Genomic DNA, 24485 nt, shown 5'->3' with positions numbered 1-24485 from the left:
ATGGCGAGATCATGGAACGGGCAGTCCTTCCCCGGGAGGAAGAGCAGCTCCGTCTTGCCAGGGTTCAGCTTGAGGTGGTGATCCGTCATCCATACTGATATGTCTGCCAGACATGCAGAGATGCGATTCGCCACCTGGTTATCAGAAGGGGGAAAGGAGAAGATTAGTTGTGTATCGTCAGCGTAGAAATGATAGGAGAGGCCATGTGAGGATATGACAGAGCCAAGTGACTTGGTGTATAGGGAGAAAAGGAGAGGGCCTAGAACTGAGCCATGGGGGACACCAGTGGTGAGAGCACGTGGTGAGGAGACAGCTTCTCGCCACGCCACTTGGTAGGAGCGACCGGTCAGGTAGGACGCAATCCAGGAGTGAGCCGCGCCGGAGATGCCCAGCTCGGAGAGGGTGGAGAGGAGGATCTGATGGTTCACAGTATCAAAGGCAGCAGACAGGTCTAGAAGGACAAGCAGAGGAGAGAGAGTTAGCTTTAGCAGTGCGGAGAGCCTCCGTGACACAGAGAAGAGCAGTCTCAGTTGAATGACCAGTCCTGAAACCTGACTGGTTTGGATCAAGAAGGTCATTCTGAGAGAGATAGCAAGAGAGTTGGCTAAAGACGGCACGCTCAATAGTTTTGGAAAGAAAAGAAAGAAGGGATACTGGTCTGTAGTTGTTGACATCAGTGGGATCGAGTGTTGGTTTTTTGAGAAGGGGTGCAACTCTCGCTCTCTTGAAGACGGAAGGGACATAGCCAGCGGTCAAGGATGAGTTGATCAGCGAGGTGAGGTAGGGGAGAAGGTCACCGGAGATGGTCTGGAGAAGAGAGGAGGGGATGGGGTCAAGCGGGCAGGATGTTGGGCGGCCTGCAGTCACAAGTCGCAAGATTTTATCTGGAGAGAGAGGGGAGAAAGAAGTCAAAGCATAGGGTAGGGCAGTGTGAGCAGGACCAGCAGTGTCATTAGACTTAACAAACGAGGATCGGATGTCGTCAACCTTCTTTTCAAAGTGGTTGACGAAGTCATCCACAGAGAGGGAGGAGGGGGGGGGTGGGGGGGAGGATTCTGCAGTGAGGAGAATGTGGCAAAGAGCTTCCTAGGGTTAGAGGCAGATGCTTGGAATTTAGAGTGGTAGAAAGTGGCCTTAGCAGCAGAAACAGATGAAGAAAATGTAGAGAGGAGGGAGTGAAAAGATGCCAGGTCGGCAGGGAGTTTAGTTTTCTTCCATTTCCGCTCAGCTGCCCGGAGCTCTGTTCTGTGAGCTCGCAATGAGTCATCAAGCCACGGAGCTGGAGGGGAGGACCGAGCCGGCCGGGAGGATAGGGGACACAGGGAGTCAAAGGATGCAGAAAGGGAGGAGAGGAGGGTTGAGGAGACAGAATCAGGAGATTGGAGGGAGAAGGATTGAGCAGAGGGAAGAGATGATAGGATGGAAGAGGAGAGAGTAGTGGGAGAGAGAGAGCGAAGGTTGCGGCGGCGCATTACCATCTGTGTAGGGGCAGAGTGAGTAGTGTTGGAGAGCGAGAGAGAAAAGGATACAAAGTAGTGGTCGGAGACATGGAGGGGAGTTGCAGTGAGATTAGTAGAAGAGCAACATCTAGTAAAGATGAAGTCAAGCGTATTGCCTGCCTTGTGAGTAGGGGGGGACGGTGAGAGGGTGAGGTCAAAAGAGGAGAGGAGTGGAAAGAAGGAGGCAGAGAGAAATGAGTCAAATGTAGACGTAGGGAGGTTGAAATCCCCCAAAACTGTGAGGGGTGAGCCATCCTCAGGAAAGGAACTTATCAAGGCGTTAAGCTCATTGATGAACTCTCCAAGGGAACCTGGAGGGCGATAGATGACAAGGATATTAAGCTTAAATGGGCTAGTGACTGTGACAGCGTGGAATTCAAATGAGGAGATAGACAGATGGATTAGGGGAAAAATTGAGAATGACCACTTGGGAGAGATGAGGATTCCTGTGCCACCACCCCTCTGACCAGATGCTCTCGGGGTATGCGAGAACACATGGTCAGACGAGGAGAGAGCAGTAGGAGTAGCAGTGTTTTCAGTGGTAATCCATGTTTCCGTCAGCGCCAGGAAGTCGAGGGATTGGAGGGTAGCATAGGCTGGGATGAAGTCAGCCTTGTTGGCAGCAGAACGGCAGTTCCAGAGGCTGCCTGAGACCTGGAACTCCAGGTGTGTGGTGCGTGCAGGGACCACCAGGTTAGAGAGGCAGCAGCCACGCGGTGTGAGGCGTTTGTGTAGCCTGTGCGGAGAGGAGAGAACAGGGATAGGCAGAGGCATAGTTGACAGGCTGTAGCAGATGGCTACAATAATGCAGAGGAGATCGGAATGAAATGAACTAAACATCTGGGAAAGGAGAGAGCAGGGCCTCCCTCACCAAAAAAACTCCCAAATATAACTCTCCCAACTTCCACCTCAGAAACTATAATTGTTTCACTGAACCACCCGAATAAAACTCTCCCAACTTCCACTTTAGAAATTAGAATTGTTGTAAACTACAGCGGTTCAATGTTTCAAGGAATAGACTCAACTTACTTTATTCAGCTAGCTAACAATGACGCCATAGCTAACTAGCATGCTAGCATCCAATAACACACAGTTTAGCACCAATACTTGGTTACAACAAGCTACCAATAGTGTGTTAACACACTAAACAGATAATTAGTGTCCGTGTCTAGTTCTTTCATAACGCAGCAATAATTAAACGTTGGCTAGCTAGCACAAAGATATTGTATTTAGCTACTACAGTACAGCTAGCTGGTAGTGTTGGCTAGCTAGCAATGGCTGCTGTGTTGACTTTGTTTGAAAAACGGCGTCGCTGCGAACGAATGTAGCTGGCTAAAAGGATATTGTATTTAGTTGCTACCGTTGCTAATAGCTACTCGCCAGCTAGTCCAGGAGGTGAGTTAGCTAGCTAGCTTCGTGCTACACCCGGCACCGCCGAATACAAAAGTAACCTACAATAACTACATACAACAACTACCCACAACAACCCACGATGCCTAGCTACAATACCCAACTACAATCTAAATACATAGTTTAAGCCTTACTCGACAAAGCCCAAGCTATGCATAAAGCCAAACTTACCTGACGCCAGCTGTCTGGGTGGCAGACAAGAAGCTTTAGTCTTCTGGCAGACAAGACATTGGTCTTCAGAGTGGAAACAGTAGAAGTGGGTTAATGAGCGAGATGTTCCAGACATGTCCATCAGTCAGGTCAAAGGTCAGGACAGACGACAGGACAGAACAGTCAACATAGCTGAGACAGACGGTCTCTCTCTCTCTCTCTCGATAAGAGAAGTCCAGGCATTCCACTGAGATTAAAAAGTGGAACACACACACACACAAACCACCTCCACCCTCCCCCATACCACCCAGCCACATTTAACAGCGGTGTCATCGTCTTCACCATGTGTTGTTTACACTGGCCTGGTCTTCTCTATTGGGACAGAGATTGAATGGAGTTCATGGATAGTGTGACTGTCTGGTCACTGAGCTATGAGGGGATTACAGCTGGCCCATCCCTCAATGACAGACAGCAGGCAGGTCACTGGTGAAACAGGTCACAGTCTGCCCAAGTTCAGGGAGAGAAAGAGAGAGATGGAGTTAGGGAGGAAGAAAGGGGATCCCTAGTCAGTTGCGCAACTGAATGCATTCAACTGAAATGTGTCATCCGCATTTAACCCAACCCCTCTGAATCAAAGAGGTGCAGGGGACAGCCTTAATCAACATCCACATCATCAGTGCCCTGCCTTGCTCAAGGGCAGAAAGGCAAAGTTTTCCACCTTGCCGGCTCAGGGATTCGAACCAGCAATCATTTGCTTACTGGCCCAATGACCTGAATCGCTAGGCTACCTCAAGCCCACAGAAAGAGAGAGAAAGAGAGAGAGAGCACAACCCCAGCTCAGCAGATCATGGCCATGCTCAGCAGCCACAAAATGGAATAAAATTAGTCAAACGTTGAGGTACTATATGAGCTTTTTGTTTTCAGTTACTCTACGTTTTGATGTACCTTAATGAACACGACCCTGGGTCACAACCAGCCAGGGGTCAGGGGTCAGATGCACCACACAGATCAGAACCAGAACCAAAGGGATCAGCCTCTACTCTCACACACCGGGTGGAATATGGTTAGTAAGCTCTGACCCGAGAGACCACATTCACTCTCCACTGGGGCTTGACAGATGCACGGTCACATTGGGTGGTCAAGCCGTTGCCGCCACCGCAGCTGTTCCTGGAATGACATAATTTATTTACCCAGCGGCAGGCGGCAGCCCCCTCACTCTTTCAAATCAGATTGAGTCGTGTGCAGTGCCTTACGCCACAAACCAAACTCATATTATTCTGTGTGTGTTTGTGTGTGTGTGTGTGTGCGTGCAGTGGCTTACTTCTCATACCAAACTCATATTACTCCATCCCCCTGGATGTAGAAATACTGTAAATACCTGGTTTTAGGAATAATTCAACCTACATTCTCTGGTTTAACCATCCTCCTCTTCTCTGGCCGCCTGCACAAACACTGACACACACGTACAGACAGACAAAGACACACACACACACACACACACACACACACACACACACACACACACACACACACACACACACACACACACACACACACACACACACACACACACACACATATGTTCAGTCCAACATAGCCACACACACGTACAGTCAATTACAGCCACACACATTCGATCAGACAAAGCCACTCACGTGGTTTTCAGTTTCAATTCCCTGTCTGTGCAGACAGTATGGGTGTGTTTGTGTCATCAACACTTGCTATTTACTCAACAACATGAACTGTTACATTATCCATAGGATACACTGTTCTTACTAATGCACCCCTGTGTGCGTATGTGTGTGTTGACGTGTGAGAATAATTATTTCCCTAGGTGACAGAGGCGACAGCTTCGTCCATCCCACTAATGCAAGGAGAAAGGCTCATTGTAATTCAGTAAACACACACACACACATCTGCTCTGACAGCCTATTTCCTACAGATAGACCTGTCCATATTCCTACTGTTCTTCCGGGGGATGTAATCTTGAGCAGAGTGACACTCAGTTAACCAGCTGCATTGGGCCTGGGCTCGTACCACGCATATCTAATTCAGACGGACAGAGGGGAAGGGGACCCAGCCTGCTGTAACTAGCAGCCATCAGCCAGCCAGTCAGTCAGCCCAGCCCACTCACGTCTCAGGACCAGGAAAAGAGCAACACATGGCATAAACACCCACAGGCTCTCTGTTCAGGATAGCCAGGGCTTTGGAAGATTACAACAGAACACTGACATTCATATAAAGCAGCGGCTTTGAATAAATAACAGCCTTTAGTTGATTTGATTCTGAATAAAAAGAGAGTAAAAAAAAAAAGAGAGCAGGAATGAAAGAGGGATTAAAATGGAAATGTCAGTGTCAGGCTAACTCTGACAGGTGGAGCTGTTTGCTACGCTAACTGACTGTCTAGCTGCCAGGCCAAGCAGGCTGGTGGACATTTTTCCATATTTATTTCTCTATCTGTCTTTTCTTCCTCTAGCTGACAGCAGAGTACACAGACACACAACAGGACGAGACCTGATTGGGATGAGAGAAAATATAAACGGCTCAATTTGACGGGTCAGTACTTCTTAGCCAATGCAATATAGTTAGAGTTGGCTCAGTGTGATGCCATGTTGGTTCAATACCTTGGGTGAGTGAGTCCATGTCCATCCTGATCCATGAGGCCATGTAGCCTATACATGATATTGTGTGTGTATCTACAAGTGAAGCCAACTCTCTTAATAAACATGTTCAATTCCTCAAATATACGCTAATCACGTTCATAACACCACAAAAGGCCAATTAATGTTTGAATGTCCAAACACTAATTACTGCCATCTGGATTACGAGAAACGCATGCTGAATCAATAAAAAAGTGAAAAACAAATTGTGTGAATGTGTGGGCATTGGCATTGAGATCATCAGAGGTGTTATTACCTCAGAGAAATAATAATGATTCTACAGCCTCTCCTCTCCTCTCCTCTCCTCTCCTCTCCTCTCCTCTCCTCTCCTCTCCTCTCCTCTCCTCTCCTCTCCTCTCCTCTCCTCTCCTCTTACCCTTCTCCTCCTCTCCTCTCCTCTGCCTCCACTTCTACCCCTCCCCTCCTACCCCTCTCCTCTGCCTCCTCTCCTCTCCTCTCCTACTCCCCTCCTCTCCTCATATCCGGACCACCTAGGCACCCAAGGGGTGTTTGCTGAAGAAAACCCTTATCTCCACTGGATAACATTTTCATTTTACCCCAGACAGTCAGACAGCCCCTTTTTCTGGGCTGTTCGTGTCGTGCACACAACTATTTTTCTTGAGGCAAGCTGAAGTTGGTAGCCGAAGTCTACGCCCCTTCGTCAGTGATTGGTCAACAGTAGGGATTCTTCAATTAAGTGTTTGTTGTCGAGAGACAAATCGTTTTCATGCAAATTTTTTCACTTGAGAAATGCTGAACCAAACATCTTAGTTAGATGTAAAATTGTGCGACTAAAACGTCACAATTAATGACAGGGTTATCTTAGATTAATTAAATGTTTTTATTATTTTTAATAAGGTACCCATGGACAGAAAAACAAGTGACAAGACCGAACAACACAAACAATTCCCATCCCATCCCACCCCCATCCCACAGGACTACCCTAATCCAAAGTCAGATTAGTGGTTCACAATAGCAGTCTTTTTACAGAGTCATACATTGATGAAAGAACAAATATGTTTTCTTCATTCGCCCCATGCATACGTCCTACAGATATTTCCATGTTTATAATGTCCATGAATGATAGCAGCCACTTCTGTCTGCTTAAAGAATGAGCCTGCCAACGTGAGGCTATCATTTTTTTGGCTGCTGTTAATCCAGCCAGCCGAATACGTCGCTGTTTAACAGATTGGTTTGAAGTAGTGTCATCATTTAACAATAAAATAAATGGTGAACATGCTACATTTCTACCCATTATGTCAGAAAGACAGGATGAAACAACTCCAGAAGTGTAAAACCCCTGGGCATTCCCAAACCATATGAACAAATGTGCCAGGAGCCCCCTGAGGGCACAGTGAGCAATTTGTGGTTTGTCTAGCTTTAATCTTAGATTAATTCTGACTATTTTAAGGAAGTGTCCACTGGCTACTGTGTCTCAAGATGGACTAACAGTACTATTGCCACTTATTTCTCGTTTTTCAAGCGAATGTCTTTATTTAAAACAATTTTTTATTTTACCCACCTTTTTCTTCCAATTTTCGATCTTGTCTCATCGCTGCAACTCCCCAACGGGCTCGGGAGAAGGCGAAGGTGGAGTCATGCGTCCTCTGAAACATGACCCGCCTAACCGCGCTCCGTAACACCCGCCAGCTTAACCCGGAAGCCAGCCGCACCAATGTGTCGGAGGAAACACCACTCAACTGGCGACCATGGTCAGCCTGCAGGACTTCTGGTCTCCACAAGGATAAAAAATTTTTTTTTAAACACACACACACCCACACACACTTAACCCCGACAGCCCTCGGCAAAACAAACCCAACCGTTTTTCTCTTTGTCTTCAAACCTGACTCTTGACTCTGCCACTGCTTTCTGAAGACTGAGCCCGGACTGGGCTGGACTGTGCCTATTGGACAGATGCCCTGAGGAGATGCAGTTGGGCAGGGTCAAAGGTGGTGATGGACGGTCAAATGTCCCAATCAGAGGTCACTGGATGTGGCATGTAACTGCAGCGCTCCAGAGGTACAAACAGAGTAGCCTATAAACAATGGGGACCCATCCCCTGCATCTGCTCTCTGCAGGGTCAGGGAGTTAGGAAGAGTTGGGGGCAGGTACGCTACTTGTTTCAGGGGTTAGAGAGGGCTGTGAGTTGGTTGTCAGGAGAGGGACTGTAAGGGTCTTCTACAGGTACTATGCAAACGTTTGCTACAGTGTGCACCAATGAACATGGTCACGTTCAGCCAGGGGTCAGGGGATAAAGGTCACCGCATAGATCAGAACCACAGGGATCAGCCTCTACTCACACTCACACAGGGTAGAATGTGGTTAGTATGTGTTCAGTAAGCTCCGACCCGAGAGACCACGTTCATTCTCCACACGGTTCCGTTGGGTGGTCAGGCCGCTGCCGCCACAGCGGCTGTCTCTGGAATTACATCATTTATTTACCCAGCGGCAGGCGGCAGCCCCCTCTCTCTCCCTAATCTGACTGAGTGTGCAGTGGCTTATGCCTCAAAACCAAACTCATATTACTGTATGTGTATGTGTGTGTGTGTGTGTGTGTGTGTGTGTGTGTGTGTGTGTGTGTGTGTGTGTGTGTGTGTGTGTGTGTGTGTGTGTGTGCGTGTGTGCGTGCAGTGGCTTACTTCTCATACCAAACTCATATTACTCCATCCCCCTGGATGTAGAGATACTGTAAATACCTGGTTTTAGGAATAATTCAACCTACATTCTCTGGTTTAACCATCCTCCTCTTCTCTGGCCGCCTGCACAAACACTGACACACACGTACAGACAGACAAAGACACACACACACACACACACACACACATATGTTCAGTCCAACATAACCACACACACGTACAGTCAATTACAGCCACACACATTCGATCAGACAAAGCCACTCACATGTGGTTTTCCCTGTAGCTAGTCCCATGTAGCTAAGTTGGTAGAGCATGGAGCTTGCAACGCCAGGGTTGTGGGTTCGTTTCCCACGGGGGGCCAGTATGAAAATGTATGCACTCACTAACTGTAAGTTGCTCTGGATAAGAGCGTCTGCTAAATTACTAAAATGTTTTCAGTTTCAATTCCCTGTCTGTGCAGACAGTATGGGTGTGTTTGTGTCATCAACACTTGCTATTTACTCAACAACATGAACGGTTACATTATCCATAGGATACACTGTTCTTACTAATGCACCCCTGTGTGCGTATGTGTGTGTTGACGTGTGAGAATAATTATTTCCCTAGGTGACAGAGGCGACAGCTTTGTCCATCCCACTAATGCAAGGAGAAAGGCTCATTGTAATTCAGTAAACACACACACACACATCTGCTCTGACAGCCTATTTCCTACAGATAGACCTGTCCATATTCCTACTGTTCTTCCGGGGGATGTAATCTTGAGCAGAGTGACACTCAGTTAACCAGCTGCATTGGGCCTGGGCTCGTACCACGCATATCTAATTCAGACGGACAGAGGGGAAGGGGACCCAGCCTGCTGTAACTAGCAGCCATCAGCCAGCCAGTCAGTCAGCCCAGCCCACTCACGTCTCAGTACCAGGAAAAGAGCAACACATGGCATAAACACCCACAGGCTCTCTGTTCAGGATAGCCAGGGCTTTGGAAGATTACAACAGAACACTGACATTCATATAAAGCAGCGGCTTTGAATAAATAACAGCCTTTAGTTGATTTGCTCTCCGGTCACACACACTTGCCCATGGAGCTCTGTGGGCACGGGGATAAAGCAAGGCAACGATGGGGATAGCTTTAATTCTGTCACAGATCATTAGAATGGCACTGCTGGAAATTGGCTTCTCTTCTCTCAGGGAAGCAGCAGAGATACCTTTGGTTTTTAGCTGCAAACAAACACATAGGCTTTGCAACACATTGTAATAGCCATACACCAACTGTCCTGGGCTGGCTCAGATATTGTCTTGTCACATTGGTTTTTCCATCATGGTTCCAGTGGATATCATAGATGGATGAGCAGGCTAGTGAAGTTTAGGCCTACAGCTTGACATGGCTCAGTTTGGCTACGTAGTGTGAAAAGGGGGGCAATTCCACGGTAACGGAATTGTGCTGAGACTCAGATCTTTCACTTAAAATATATGCCAAACAAAAAACATTGATTTCAAAGTTTAACAAACCATACAACTCTATGCACAAGGACTACTTTTAACAATTTACAATTAACATTTTACAAAAACATATTTACTGGAAGAACTGTGCAGATGTAAACTTTGGTAACAGAATTTTGGTAAAATCATTTTTTTGTGTCCACGTTTTACAAAAAGTCTTAAATATCTGCTCTGAATTAAGATTAAACGATGTCTGCAGAAAGAATGGGGTGTCAGCTATGACATGACACGTAGACTTTGAAAAAATATATTTTGGTTATTGAACTACAGTAAATGAAGTTGATTTACACCCGGTAACGGAATTGCGGCAATGGGTCCCTGATCTGTATTACACAGAAATGAATAATTATGGATATGAATGTAATTTTTTTCATGGTGATGTATCCTAAATAGGTACACAAAGGTATATATATATATATATATACAGTGGGGGAAAAAAGTATTTAGTCAGCCACCAATTGTGCAAGTTCTCCCACTTAAAAAGATGAGAGAGGCCTGTAATTTTCATCATATGTACACGTCAACTATGACAGACAAAATGAGAAAAAAAAAATCCAGAAAATCACATTGTAGGATTTTTAATGAATTTATTTGCAAATTATGGTGGAAAATAAGTATTTGGTCAATAACAAAAGTTTCTCAATACTTTGTTATATACCCTTTGTTGGCAATGACACAGGTCAAACGGTTTCTGTAAGTCTTCACAAGGTTTTCACACACTGTTGCTGGTATTTTGGCCCATTCCTCCATGCAGATCTCCTCTAGAGCAGTGATGTTTTGGGGCTGTCGCTGGGCAACACGGACTTTCAACTCCCTCCAAAGATTTTCTATGGGGTTGAGATCTGGAGACTGGCTAGGCCACTCCAGGACCTTGAAATGCTTCTTACGAAGCCACTCCTTCGTTGCCCGGGCAGTGTGTTTGGGATCATTGTCATGCTGAAAGACCCAGCCACATTTCATCTTCAATGCCCTTGCTGATGGAAGGAGGTTTTTACTCAAAATCTCACGATACATGGCCCCATTCATTCTTTCCTTTACACAGATCAGTCGTCCTGGTCCCTTTGCAGAAAAACAGCCCCAAAGCATGATGTTTCCACCCCCATGCTTCACAGTAGGTATGGTGTTCTTTGGATGCAACTCAGCATTCTTTGTCCTCCAAACACGACGAGTTGAGTTTTTACCAAAAAGTTATATTTTGGTTTCATCTGACCATATGACATTCTCCCAATCCTCTTCTGGATCATCCAAATGCACTCTAGCAAACTTCAGACGGGCCTGGACATGTACTGGCTTAAGCAGGGGGACACGTCTGGCACTGCAGGATTTGAGTCCCTGGCGGCGTAGTGTGTTACTGATGGTAGGCTTTGTTACTTTGGTCCCAGCTCTCTGCAGGTCATTCACTAGGTCCCCCCGTGTGGTTCTGGGATTTTTGCTCACCGTTCTTGTGATCATTTTGACCCCACGGGGTGAGATCTTGCGTGGAGCCCCAGATCGACGGAGATTATCAGTGGTCTTGTATGTCTTCCATTTCCTAGTATTTGCTCCCACAGTTGATTTCTTCAAACCAAGCTGCTTACCTATTGCAGATTCAGTCTTCCCAGCCTGGTGCAGGTCTACATTTGTGTTTCTGGTGTCCTTTGACAGCTCTTTGGTCTTGGCCATAGTGGAGTTTGGAGTGTGACTGTTTGAGGTTGTGGACAGGTGTCTTTTATACTGATAACAAGTTCAAACAGGTGCCATTAATACAGGTAACGAGTGGAGGACAGAGGAGCCTCTTAAAGAATAAGTTACAGGTCTGTGAGAGCCAGAAATCTTGCTTGTTTGTAGGTGGCCAAATACTTATTTTCCACCATAATTTGCAAATAAATTCATAAAAAATCCTACAATGTGACTTTCTGGATTTTTTTTCTCTCATTTTGTCTGTCATAGTTGACGTGTACCTATGATTAAAATTACAGGCCTCTCTCATCTTTTTAAGTGGGAGAACTTGCACAATTGGTGGCTGACTAAATACTTTTTTTCCCCACTGTATATGTAATATCCTACTTTGCATATTTGGGTATTATTCTACACACTGGCTATTATTTTAATGAGCTCTGCCCCAAAAGAAGACCAAATTTGTTTGGTCCAGACTGGACTAAATCTGAACCAATCATAGACGTCTATGTTTCACAAGTTTGGACATCAAAGTACAGCACAGTAGAGTTCAGTTGAGTTCAGTACAGTACAGCACATAACAGTAGAGTTGAGTAGAGTTCAGTACAGTACAGTACAGTAGAGTTCAGTACAGTACAGTAGAGAACAGTAAAGTTCAGTAGAGTACAGTAGAGTTCATAAACAAAATTTATATCAGTAAAAACACTATAACTAACATTCATTATCTTCCCTCATAAGGGAGAGAAATGAGAAAATATCTTAAAGATATGAGGGTTTTTGGTAACGGAATTTCAATGCACAAGGCAATATTTCTTAAACAGAAGGCAGAAAAATGTATCCAAAACTAAATATAAAGTGTTGATATTAGTTGCCAGGGGTCTTTACTTCAACATTAGTGTGTTTTGATGTATTTATAATACATTTTAAGACTTTTTCTGGTAGATGTTTTCTAAGACCTCTTTTCCATCTGTTTGCTTATTGGTTGAAAAATGTATATATGCCTTAGTAAAAATTTTACATGCTCCAATGAACTTCACATTTTGGTACTCATGGGTCCTTCTACATGGAAATGACCAGGTTATTAGTGTGGGTTAAACTTTTTTCAAAATGCCAACTGACTCTAGGCAGAATGAGTGGCTATCAGACGGGGATACTAGGTGACCTTTCTCCCCCATCCACAAACACACTGGCCTTAAGAGGGGCGTGACTCAGCAAAATCTCTCCACCGACAGACAGACAGACAGACGGCGCCCACACGCATGCACGTACCAACCCCAGGAGGTTGGTGGCACCTTAATTGGGGAGGACGGGCATGTGGTAATGGCTGGAGGGAATTAGTTGAATGGTATAAAAGAAAAAATCAAATATTTGGTTTCCATGTGTTTGATGCCATTCCATTTGCTCCATTCCAGACATTATTTTGAGCCGTCCTCCCCTCAGCAGCCTCCTGTGGTACTAACACACATACATTCACACACACTTGACATAAATGAATGTGGCCATGCGTCAACTCTCCACCGTCTTGACACTGAGGAGCTGAGCAGGACATGATTCTGAAGAAAAAAAGAGCGCAAGAATAAAAGAGGGATTAACTCTGACAGGCTAACTCTGACAGGTGGAGCTGTTTGCTATGCTAACTGACCGTCTAGCTGCCAGGCCAAGCAGGCTGGTGGACATTTTTCCATATTTATTTCTCTATCTGTCTTTTCTTCCTCTAGCTGACAGCAGAGTACACAGACACACAACAGGACGAGACGTGATAGGGATGAGAGAAAATATAAACGGCTCAATTTGACGGGTCAGTACTTCTTAGCCAATGCAATATAGTTAGAGTTGGCTCAGTGTGATGCCATGTTGGTTCAATACCTTGGGTGAGTGAGTCCATGTCCATCCTGATCCATGAGGCCATGTAGCCTATACATGATATTGTGTGTGTATCTACAAGTGAAGCCAACTCTCTTAATAAACATGTTCAATTCCTCAAATGTACGCTAATCATGTTCATAACACCACAAAAGGCCAATAAAACATTGAACGCCCAAACACTAATTATTGCCATCTGGATTACGAGAAACGCATGATGAATCAATAAAAAAGTGAAAAACAAATTGTGTGAATGTGTGGGCATTGGCATTGAGATCATCAGAGGTGTTATTACCTCAGAGAAATAATAATGATTCTACAGTCAAGGTAAGACTGTAAGCCTAGTATAAGCACATCTCTGGCCTCCTCATATGTATGGCTTACAGGGGCTGTGTGGGCTATGTTATTACCTACACAGGTCTGATCCTCTATAAACTGGGGATTCATAAGGTCTTCAAAATGTGGTGAGAGTAAGGAGAGGAGAGGATAATCAGAACACAATATAGACCTGTCAGACTTTATCCCACCACCCCCTCCTCCTCTCCTCTCCTCTCCTCTCCTCTCCTCTCCTCTCCTCTCCTCTCCTCTTCTCTTCTCTTCTCTTCTCTTCTCTTCTCTTCTCTTCTCTTCTCTTCTCTTCTCTTCTCTTCTCTTCTCTTCTCTTCTCTTCTCTTCTCTTCTCTTCTCTTCTCTTCTCTTCTCTTCTCTTCTCTTCTCTTCTCTTCTCTTCTCTTCTCTTCTCTTCTCTTCTCTTCTCCTTTCCTCATATCCGGACCACCTAGGCACCCAAGGGGTGTTTGCTGAGGAAAACCTTTATCTCCACTGGATAACATTTTCATTTTACCTCAGACACAGTCAGACAGCCCCCTTCCCCATCCCCCCCCCACCCCCCAAACCCTCTTCCACCGCTTGCTCCCCCCCTCCTATCCACCTGCAACCTGCTAAAGGGCACACAGACCCCCTCCAAGGACCTGCTGCCAGGCCAACAGGGGTGCAGGTGCGCCCCATCGATACCCAAGCTGGGGACAGGCCATCCCACTACTGGGACTCTCCCCTCTTTTCACTCTTTCCCCTCTTCCCCTCTCTCTTTGTGTCTGTGTTTTGAAGGGGTGTACTGGGTGGATGCAGCGGGCTGAGAGGGCTGGGGTTTTGGGGGGAATCTTACAGATGTGAGGAGAGCAGACAGCCCCAATTTTCTCTTTGGAAAAACAGACAATCAATAAAATGCTTTTATACAGTATCTCTCTCCCATGCTATCTGTCCTCCTAGGATGCTTTGTGTAAGATCCCCTGCCTGGGGCATAAATACCTACACACACGCACGCACGCACGCACGCACACACACACACACACACACACACTGACAAACACACAGACACACACAGAAGCACACACCCACACACACTTATCCCGACAGCCCTCGGCAAAACAAACCGAACCGCTTTGTCTCTTTGTCTTCACACCTGACTCCTGACTCTGCCGACCTCCGTCTCGCTCTCTCTATCTTTCTCTCTCTTTCCTCATCCCTCTCTTCCTCTCTCCCATCCTCTCATCTCAGTAATTGTCTGCATTAATTATTAACTCGTTTCAGAGGATGAATGAATATGAATTCATCACATCTGCCCCCATTAACACTCCACTTCAATTCTGCTGATGGGGGGAATTATGGAGGAGGACAGAGGAGCTGATTATGGGATTCATGAGACCTCACACAGCTATAAAATATTGATGCAGTCAGGCCCTGAGTCCTGTTCAGAAATATATCTATCAATCTATCTACCACCCCTATTATTCCCTATTCACAGGTTATTTTAATAAGCATCTAGAGGAGGAATTCAATAGCTATATGACCTCGAGGTAAAGAGGCCCACAGACCTCACACTGATTAGATCAAGAGCCAGAGGTTACTGCTCAAGTACACAAGTACTCAAGTACACAGTAAACGCAGTCAATTGGTCAATCAACAATTATTCAGATCACATCATTCAGATAGGTACTGCATGTGCTCAAAGTAGGACTGTTTCCTATTGGTTCACAACTGAGAGGAGATTGAGATGTTGTGTATCGGTGACAGCCTAGACATATTGTGTACGCACATACACACAAACACACAGCTGACTCACCAGGAATATCCTTTCCAGCTGATCCTGGATGTCCTTCATCCCAGGGAAAGCTGCCACTCCTTGGATCATCTCGATGAAGATGCAGCCCACACCCCTGGAGACACACAGACAGCATCCACATTAGAGACACACAGACAGCATCCACAGAGTCGGAGAGCTCCAGATCCATCAGCAATAAACATTTGAACCCCTCTATGAAGAATACTAATATCCACAACTATAATTCATCATTAATGAATCTATAGTGTACTCAAATGGCTTTGTAGAAATGCACAGTATATTTTGAAAGGCAAATGGTTCACTCTTGGGGAATATCTTAATCTATGGCTGATGTCTTGATTTCCTAGAAGATTTAGCTCCAGTAAAGTGTTTGTTCAGAAGACTAACTGTGTGTGGTGATGGTTGGATAATGGGATGCCCAGCGGAGAGAGAAGGAGAGAGAGATGGAGAGAGAGAGGTGGCCAGTTCTGGAGAGTGGTGTGTGTGTGTGTGTGTGTGTTTAAACAGGTGTCAGAGCCCATTTGTCAGAGAGCTATTGTTTCCTGACAGATTCACTTTCTGGACCAGTGCACACTACACCCTCTCTCCTTCCCTCCATCTCTGCATGACCCGGCTAAGGTTGAGCAGTCCTGAGCAGCCACACAGATAAATAGAAATAGAGAGGGAGAGAGAACGAGAGAGGGAGAAAGAGAGAGAGACAACCACCAGCATCACTTTCATCCCCCTTAACACTCCACACTCCTTAATTCATTTTTGAAAACATCCATCTCCATAATGTACCTATAGACCAGGAAGAGCCATATACATTTCTAGAAGTCCAATGGATGGAAGTAGGTGCTGGGTTGAACAATACAGTTTCATCACCATAGTGTTTAGATTTTTCTTAGATCTTTATATAGAGACTGGTGTTTAATCAGATACAGAGGTTTTGGCTTGGCAGGGAGAGGGATCAAACCTGCTAATAACAGTGTGAAAACGACAGGATTTCAACCACATCCTACCCACTTCCTCTCACACCTCTCTCTGTCTGTCTGGCTGGGCTGTCTGTGTCCACAGTGGTCTGTCAGCTTGACTGACAGGTGCCTGGTGAAATGACAGGCTCACTGAGGCGATAACAGCCATAAAAATAGACTAGAGGAAGAATCCCTGTTCTGTTCGACCCAATTCTTCCCTTTCCTTCTCTCTACCAAATCCAGATCTGATCCTATAACCTGTCCTGTGGTTTGACGGATATGGGACAGACAGACTGTTACCCCAACCAGTGAACCAGAACTGAGCGCACTGCGGTCACTGTGAGTGTTGCTTGTTCATGGAACACTGCTTTCCAAGTGATGGTATAGGTCTTTCTATGTTGAGTGGCTCCAGTCTCGGTGGAGTGGAAAAGTGCCCTGAGGATTTGCCCACCTGCTCTACTGCCCTCCTAACCCCCTGCCTCTACCTCTCCCCCGCTATGCATTCATTGCCCGCGTTGGGATGCAGCTGGGGTCCTTGGAAAGGTGCATCCCCGAGGACTGCCTGTCCATAGATCGACATGGTCACGGATCATTTGGAAGCTCTGGAAGACCCCTGTCCATATCCTGACTAAAGCTGTCTGTCTGCCGCAATAGGAAGGCCTCAGTCTGTCCATGTCCTCAGTAAATCCCCATGTCTGTCCATACTCAGCCTCAGCCTCAGCCTCAGCCTCAGCCAGGTCTCCCAGCTTCTTTTCAACCCCAGACAGAGACATGGCCAGGTCTCCCAGCTTCTTCTCAACCCCAGACAGAGACATGGCCAGGTCTCCCAGCTTCTTCTCAACCCCAGACAGAGACATGGCCAGGTCTCCCAGCTTCTTCTCACCCCCAGACAGAGACATGGCCAGGTCTCCCAGCTTCTTCTCACCCCCAGACAGAGACATGGCCAGGTCTCCCAGCTTCTTCTCAACCCCAGACAGACATGGCCAGGTCTCCCAGCTTCTTCTCAACCCCAGACAGACATGGCCAGGTCTCACAGCTTCTTCTCAACCCCAGACAGACATGGCCAGGTCTCCCAGCTTCTTCTCACCCCCAGACAGAGACATGGCCAAGTCTCCCAGCTTCTTATCACCCCCAGACAGAGACATGGCCAAGTCTCCCAGCTTCTTCTCAACCCCAGACAGACATGGCCAGGTCTCCCAGCTTCTTCTCAACCCCAGACAGACATGGCCAGGTCTCCCAGCTTCTTCTCAACCCCAGACAGACATGGCCAGGTCTCTCCCTCACCTCCCTATGGAACACTTTCACACAGCTGTCTGTGGCTCTCTGTGGGGTTCACACCTTATCTGATCCAGATGAGGCAGTATTCCCCTGTTGTGGAGAGGGATGTGGCAAGAAGAAGGGGGTCAGGGGTTAAAGGTCAGAGGTACTACCCACCACATGTCCAGGCAGGTGGAGTAGTCTGTGGATCCCAGTAGGACATCAGGGGGGCGGTACCACAGGGTCACCACCTCATTGGAGTAGGTGTGGCTGGGGACTGACTTAGCCCGCGCCAGACCTGCAGGAGAGAACACACACACACTGTAATAAACACACACACACTGTAAGGAACAAAAAGTGGAAACAGAAACACAGGGTATATGTTAACTTTATCATTGAATGCCCTCCACTGAGGCTCCATAAGATGAGAGAAAAGCTGACTGGTGCAAAGCAGAGCAGGTTTTGCCTGAGGTGCTCTTTGACATGGAGCCTGGGTAGCAACAGGACCAGGGCTATCAGAATACCAATCAGACATATTCAAAGCTACAACAGACCATCTCCATACACTACATCTAACATCAAGGACACCGCTCCCTAAGCTGACGGTACAGTATTATGTGTGTGAACTATGTGTGTGCTGGCAGTGCAGAGCCAGATAGTTTTAATGAGTCTGGTGGCATTTAGCTAGCTGTCCTCCCAGGTGGTGAGACTGGTTCATTAAAGCATTTAGCTTAAACAGCCAAGACTTCCTGCCCCTGGTGCCAGCCCCCATGTGTGGTGTTGTGTGCATGTGTGTGCATGTGTGTGTGTGTGTGTGTGTGTGTGTGTAGGGTGATGGCAGGGCAGGGGGTAGTTAACATGTCCCTATGCCAGAACAGACCCAGGCTTCCAGGAGAGATGGAGGTTGAGCCAGGCTTCCTCACAGTAACACTGTAATTTACAGACTAATCTGACCTGTAAACAATAGGCTGTGTCACAGAGAGGAGAGACCAATTTCCTAGATACACTGAAAGCCTATAATTTACATTGTGGGTGGTGTGAAGTGTGAGTGTTTGTGTGTGTGTGTGTGTGTGTGTTTGTGTGTGTGTGTGTGTGTGTGTAGGGGGGACTGTGAGGTTAACGCAGGGCATGAGCAGGGAGAACAGGTCTAATCAACATAAAAAGGCCAGAGTAATAGACTGATGGGGTAGTTACAGTATATGGGTTGTCTGGCTGTAGACTAATCTGTATGATAAAGAGATGGAGAGAGAAAGGCAGGGAGGGAAGGTAGACGGAGGAGAGGGATGGAGGGAGAGAGAGAGGGAGTGATAGGAAATAGTGGGAGTGTGTACTGTATTTGCACTCCAGGACCTAGATGATTGAATTCCCTCTCCTCCTCTCCTCCTCTAGTGTAGTCACCACGGTAACAGCATGAAATAGGCGGATGGATACCATGCTCTTTCTACAAAATGGTGAGCGCCCGGTGGCCCTGACATTCTACATCTGAGAATACCTGAGAGACCTACTACACCTTCATACCTTCAAATACTGACACCCCTGGCATTGAGACGACAGTTTCACTCTATACAACCACTGTGGCTCCTGGCTGGCCTTCCATTCCAGGTCGCCCCGGGATGAAGGTCACACACCCACGTACGTATATGCAGGCAAGCACACACACACACACACACACACACACACACACACACACACACACACACACACACACACACACACACACACACACACACACACACACACACACACACACACACACACACACATACAGGTAGCCCTGGGTGTGAAGGTCAGTAGTGAATTATACATCACACTGTGTCCCCATGGCAACACCAGGGGTCAGAGAACAGAGGGCAGGAGAGGAGGAGGAAGAGAAGTGGGGGATGAAGAAGAATACAGCCAGAGAGGAGACTGAAATAGACTCCATATCCCCCCTGGGACAAACAACCCAAGCCTTCTTTTGAAGTTTACTCTGAAGTTATATGACTTTCAGATAGCTCTGTGTAGCCTCCTCCTTCTCCTTCTCCTTCTCCTCTCCCTCCTCCTCCTCCTCCTCACCTCCTCGGCTGCTGTGTCTAAAGCTACGATAAATCCACAGGGAGAAAGAAACAAGTTATACCAAAAAATGATTCTTTTCTTTATAAATACCAGGATTCATCATTACAAAAAACACTGAAAATCAATCTTGCAGATGCTGCAAATGCACAATTTGTTTCCGTCATGAAATGTGTAGCCAGAATACAAAACAGGGTAAATTAAATAATGTGTCACTCCTCTCCTGCATCAACCCAGTCTAATATATGATGATGAATGTCTGATCGTGTAATATGTAATAATACCCCCTGCTCATCATATCTCAAATATATATATAACAAAACGAGGAATAAAATGGCTTTAAAATATGCTATAATGCTTTGGAAGTAATTTAGCATACTTGCACAGGTTTCTGGTGGCAATAACGGATTGTGTGCGCTTGGCAGGTAATTTATGGCTGGTCTGATAGAATCTGGGTAATGTGTGACGTGCGTGTGTGCGTGCTTGTGTGTGTGTGTGTCTACATGGCGTGGCATGCATACTGCTATTGCTTCTTCATGGTCTGGGATCAGGACATTAACACACACACATGTACGCACACACATACACACACACACACACACTGCCCCCAGGACATGTGAGGGAAGAGGAAGACCACAGAACTGCTCTGTCCAACACCAATAAGACACACACTACACATCATCAATCAATATTCTGATTACTGACATTCTGCTATCATCTGGAAGTATCTCACATTTGAAAGGAAAGCTGCATTTTCAAGCATTACTTATCCAACCACTTAATCCCCAAAATCACATCATCACATCACATCTGCATACAGATGATGATGATATGTTGCAGCAGTACAGATGATGATGATATGTTGCAGCAGTACAGATGATGATGATATGTTGCAGCAGTACAGATGATGATGATATGTTGCAGCAGTACAGATGATGATGATATGTTGCTGCAGTACAGATGATGATGATATGTTGCAGCAGTACAGATGATGATGATATGTTGCAGCAGTACAGATGATGATGATATGTTGCTGCAGTAGAGATGATGATGATGATGATATGTTGCAGCAGTACAGATGATGATGATATGTTGCTGCAGTACAGATGATGATGATATGTTGCAGCAGTACAGATGATGATGATATGTTGCAGCAGTACAGATGATGATGATATGTTGCAGCAGTACAGATGATGATGATATGTTGCAGCAGTACAGATGATGATGACATGTTGCAGCAGTACAGATGATGATGATATGTTGCAGCAGTACATATGATGATGATATGTTGCAGCAGTACAGATGATGATGATATGTTGCAGCAGTCATGGCAGAAATAACCATTCTGGACACATACGTGCTACAGTAAATGACATACAGACACACTCAAACAAGCAAAACTAGTATTTAGGATCAGAAAACAGTTTTCTTTCCTCTGTTAAGAAAATTCCCTGAAAGACAGTTGGCTCGCATGGTGAATTAATTCATTCATCTAGACATGGGCTGTCCAACGTCCTGTGATTCTCCCCACTTCTCCTCTCATATCCAGTAGTAATACCTACAGGTCTGTGGTGGATCACCTGCCACCTGCCTCTCTGTCTGTCTATCACAGCCTGCCTCTCTGTCTGTCTATCACAGCCTGCCTCTCTGTCTGTCTATCACAGCCTGCCTCTCTGTCTGTCTATCACAGCCTGCCTCTCTGTCTCTCTATCACAGCCTGCCTCTCTGTGTCTCTATCACAGCCTGCCTCTCTGTCTCTCTATCACAGCCTGCCTCTCTGTCTGTCTATCACAGCCTGCCTCTCTGTCTGTCTATCACAGCCTGCCTCTCTGTCTCTCTATCACAGCCTGCCTCTCTGTGTCTCTATCACAGCCTGCCTCTCTGTCTCTCTATCACAGCCTGCCTCTCTGTCTGTCTATCACAGCCTGCCTCTCTGTCTCTCTATCACAGCCTGCCTTTCTGTCTGTCTATCACAGCCTGCCTCTCTGTGTCTCTATCACAGCCTGCCTCTCTGTCTCTCTATCACAGGCTGCCTCTCTGTCTCTCTATCACAGCCTGCCTCTCTGTCTGTCTATCACAGCCTGCCTCTCTGTGTCTCTATCACAGCCTGCCTCTCTGTCTCTCTATCACAGGCTGCCTCTCTGTCTCTCTATCACAGCCTGCCTCTCTGTCTGTCTATCACAGCCTGCCTCTCTGTCTCTCTATCACAGCCTGCCTCTCTGTCTGTCTATCACAGCCTGCCTCTCTGTGTCTCTATCACAGCCTGCCTCTCTGTCTGTCTATCACAGCCTGCCTCTCTGTCTGTCTATCACAGCCTGCCTCTCTGTCTGTCTATCACAGCCCGTTTCACCACACTAAGTGATCCCTAATGAGATAGGCAGCAAACAGCACAAATCCTAGTCAGGTCATTACCTGCATACATGCATACATGCACAGACAGACAGACAGACAGAGACACACACACACACACACCCCCACACACCCTCCCCTCCCTGTAGGGCCTATGTGTCTGGGTGTAGGTAATAGCACACACGGGAAGTCCTGGCGTTCCATGCGGATTCCTCCGACGTTCCAACCAGATTCCTGCATCTCCATTGTCACATTGCTGCATTCTCCACAGATCATTATCCTCACCAGCTGTCTTTAAACATTATCACTACAACACACGCACACACACACACACACACACACACACACACACACACACACACACACACACACACACACACACACACACACACACACACACCAATCCCAACACTCTGAGTGACTCGAATCCCTAGGAGAGAAACTAAACAGTGCCCTCCAGCACACACACACACACACACACAAACGCACACACGCACACACACACACACACACAAGGGAGGGAGGGAGATAATGCAGCGTCTTCAAAACTAACATATATATTTGTGGATACTGTATAGAACAAGTGACATCATCACTGCAATATACTGTATCTATTGGTTGATTGTTAAACCAATGGCCGGATAGGTATTTGCAAGATGATTGTGGTTTGCAGCATTGTTTTCAGGGTACCTAGGGGACATTTGTTCGTGCTGTTTCACTACCAGCTCAGCACAGAACATGGTGATAGTCTTATAATACCTCCCACAGTAGCCTGTGTCTGTTTCAAGGTAGACGTAATGAAGTGTGATTGTGGAGGAAATGGTCTTTGTGAGGCTCCTACACACAGCAGGGCAGAGAACAAAGACAATCAGAGAGAGAGAGGAGAGCCCAACTTTCCCTTTCTGCTGCCATACAATGGATACAATTAGCAGAGATGGAGTTGGCCCCGGGCCCTTTGACTGGAGCAGGATAAGAGAGGAGAGAGACACCGCTCTGAGGAGAGAGGAGAGAGACACCGCTCTGAGGAGGAGAGAGACACCACTCTGAGGAGAGAGACACCGCTCTGAGGAGAGAGACACTGCTCTGAGGAGAGAGGAGAGAGACACTGCTCTGAGGAGAGAGGAGAGAGACACCGCTCTGAGGAGAGAGGAGAGAGACACTGCTCTGAGGAGAGAGGAGAGAGACACTGCTCTGAGGAGAGAGACACCGCTCTTAGGAGAGAGACACCGCTCTGAGGAGAGAGGAGAGAGACACCGCTCTGAGGAGAGAGGAGAGAGACACTGCTCTGAGGAGGAGAGAGACACCGCTCTGAGGAGAGAGGAGAGAGACACCGCTCTGAGGAGAGAGACACTGCTCTGAGGAGAGAGGAGAGAGACACCGCTCTGAGGAGAGAGGAGAGAGACACCGCTCTGAGGAGAGAGGAGAGAGACACTGCTCTGAGGAGAGAGACACCGCTCTGAGGAGAGAGGAGAGAGACACTGCTCTGAGGAGAGAGAGACACTGCTCTGAGGAGAGAGGAGAGAGACACTGCTCTGAGGAGAGAGGAGAGAGACACTGCTCTGAGGAGAGAGGAGAGAGACACCGCTCTGAGGAGAGAGGAGAGAGATACTGCTCTGAGGAGAGAGACACTGCTCTGAGGAGAGAGGAAAGAGACACTGCTCTGAGGAGAGAGGAGAGAGACACTGCTCTGAGGAGAGAGACACTGCTCTGAGGAAAGAGGAGAGAGACACTGCTCTGAGGTGAGGGAAGAGAGACACCGCTCTGAGGAGAGAGGAGAGAGACACTGCTCTGAGGTGAGAGGAGAGAGAAACCGCTCTGAGGAGAGAGGAGAGAGGAGAGAGGAGAGAGGCACTGCTCTGAGGAGAGAGGAGAGAGACACTGCTCTGACGAGAGAAGATAGAGACACAGCTCTGAGGAGAGAGACACCGCTCTGAGGAGAGAGGAGAGAGACTCTGCTCTGAGGAGAGAGGAGAGAGATACTGCTCTGAGGAGAGAGGAGAGAGACACCGCTCTGAGGAGAGAGGAGAGAGACACCGCTCTGAGGAGAGAGGAGAGAGATACTGCTCTGAGGAGAGAGGAGAGAGACACCGCTCTGAGGAGAGAGGAGAGAGACACCGCTCTGAGGAGAGAGGAGAGAGACACCGCTCTGAGGAGAGAGGAGAGAGACACTGCTCTGAGGAGAGAGGAGAGAGACACCGCTCTGAGGAGAGAGGAGAGAGACACCGCTCTGAGGAGAGAGGAGAGAGACACTGCTCTGAGGAGAGAGACACCGCTCTGAGGAGAGAGGAGAGAGACACTGCTCTGAGGAGAGAGAGACACTGCTCTGAGGAGAGAGGAGAGAGACACTGCTCTGAGGAGAGAGGAGAGAGACACTGCTCT

General features: G+C 47.0%; 2 protein-coding genes across 2 annotated transcripts in view; both read right to left on the bottom strand.

Annotated features, from left to right (window-relative positions):
* LOC311118048 (E3 ubiquitin-protein ligase znrf2-like) overlaps positions 1–13187 on the bottom strand; it is a gene marked incomplete at its 5' end in the record, with an annotated part of 24780 nt that extends 11593 nt beyond the window's left edge. Inside the window, 2 exons of the mRNA XM_084157590.1 lie at positions 414–501; positions 13153–13187. Coding sequence (XP_084013716.1) covers positions 414–501; positions 13153–13187 — 123 coding nt within the window. The remainder of the gene's footprint in view (positions 1–413; positions 502–13152) is intronic.
* Positions 13188–14077: 890 nt separating this feature from the next.
* The window catches only part of LOC311111543 (cyclin-dependent kinase 14), a 90832-nt gene continuing 80424 nt past the window's right edge, over positions 14078–24485 (bottom strand). The window contains exons 9-10 of the mRNA XM_084154295.1: positions 17883–18003; positions 14078–15589 (exon numbers count right to left, since the gene is read on the bottom strand). Coding sequence (XP_084010421.1) covers positions 15448–15589; positions 17883–18003 — 263 coding nt within the window. The 3' untranslated portion in view covers positions 14078–15447. The remainder of the gene's footprint in view (positions 15590–17882; positions 18004–24485) is intronic.

Source organism: Coregonus lavaretus (genome assembly GCF_964263955.1).
Source record: "Coregonus lavaretus genome assembly, chromosome: 3".
In the NCBI taxonomy this organism is placed as follows: domain Eukaryota; kingdom Metazoa; phylum Chordata; class Actinopteri; order Salmoniformes; family Salmonidae; genus Coregonus; species Coregonus lavaretus.
Note: the sequence above shows the minus strand (reverse complement) of the source record. Positions and strands in the feature narration are given on the sequence as shown.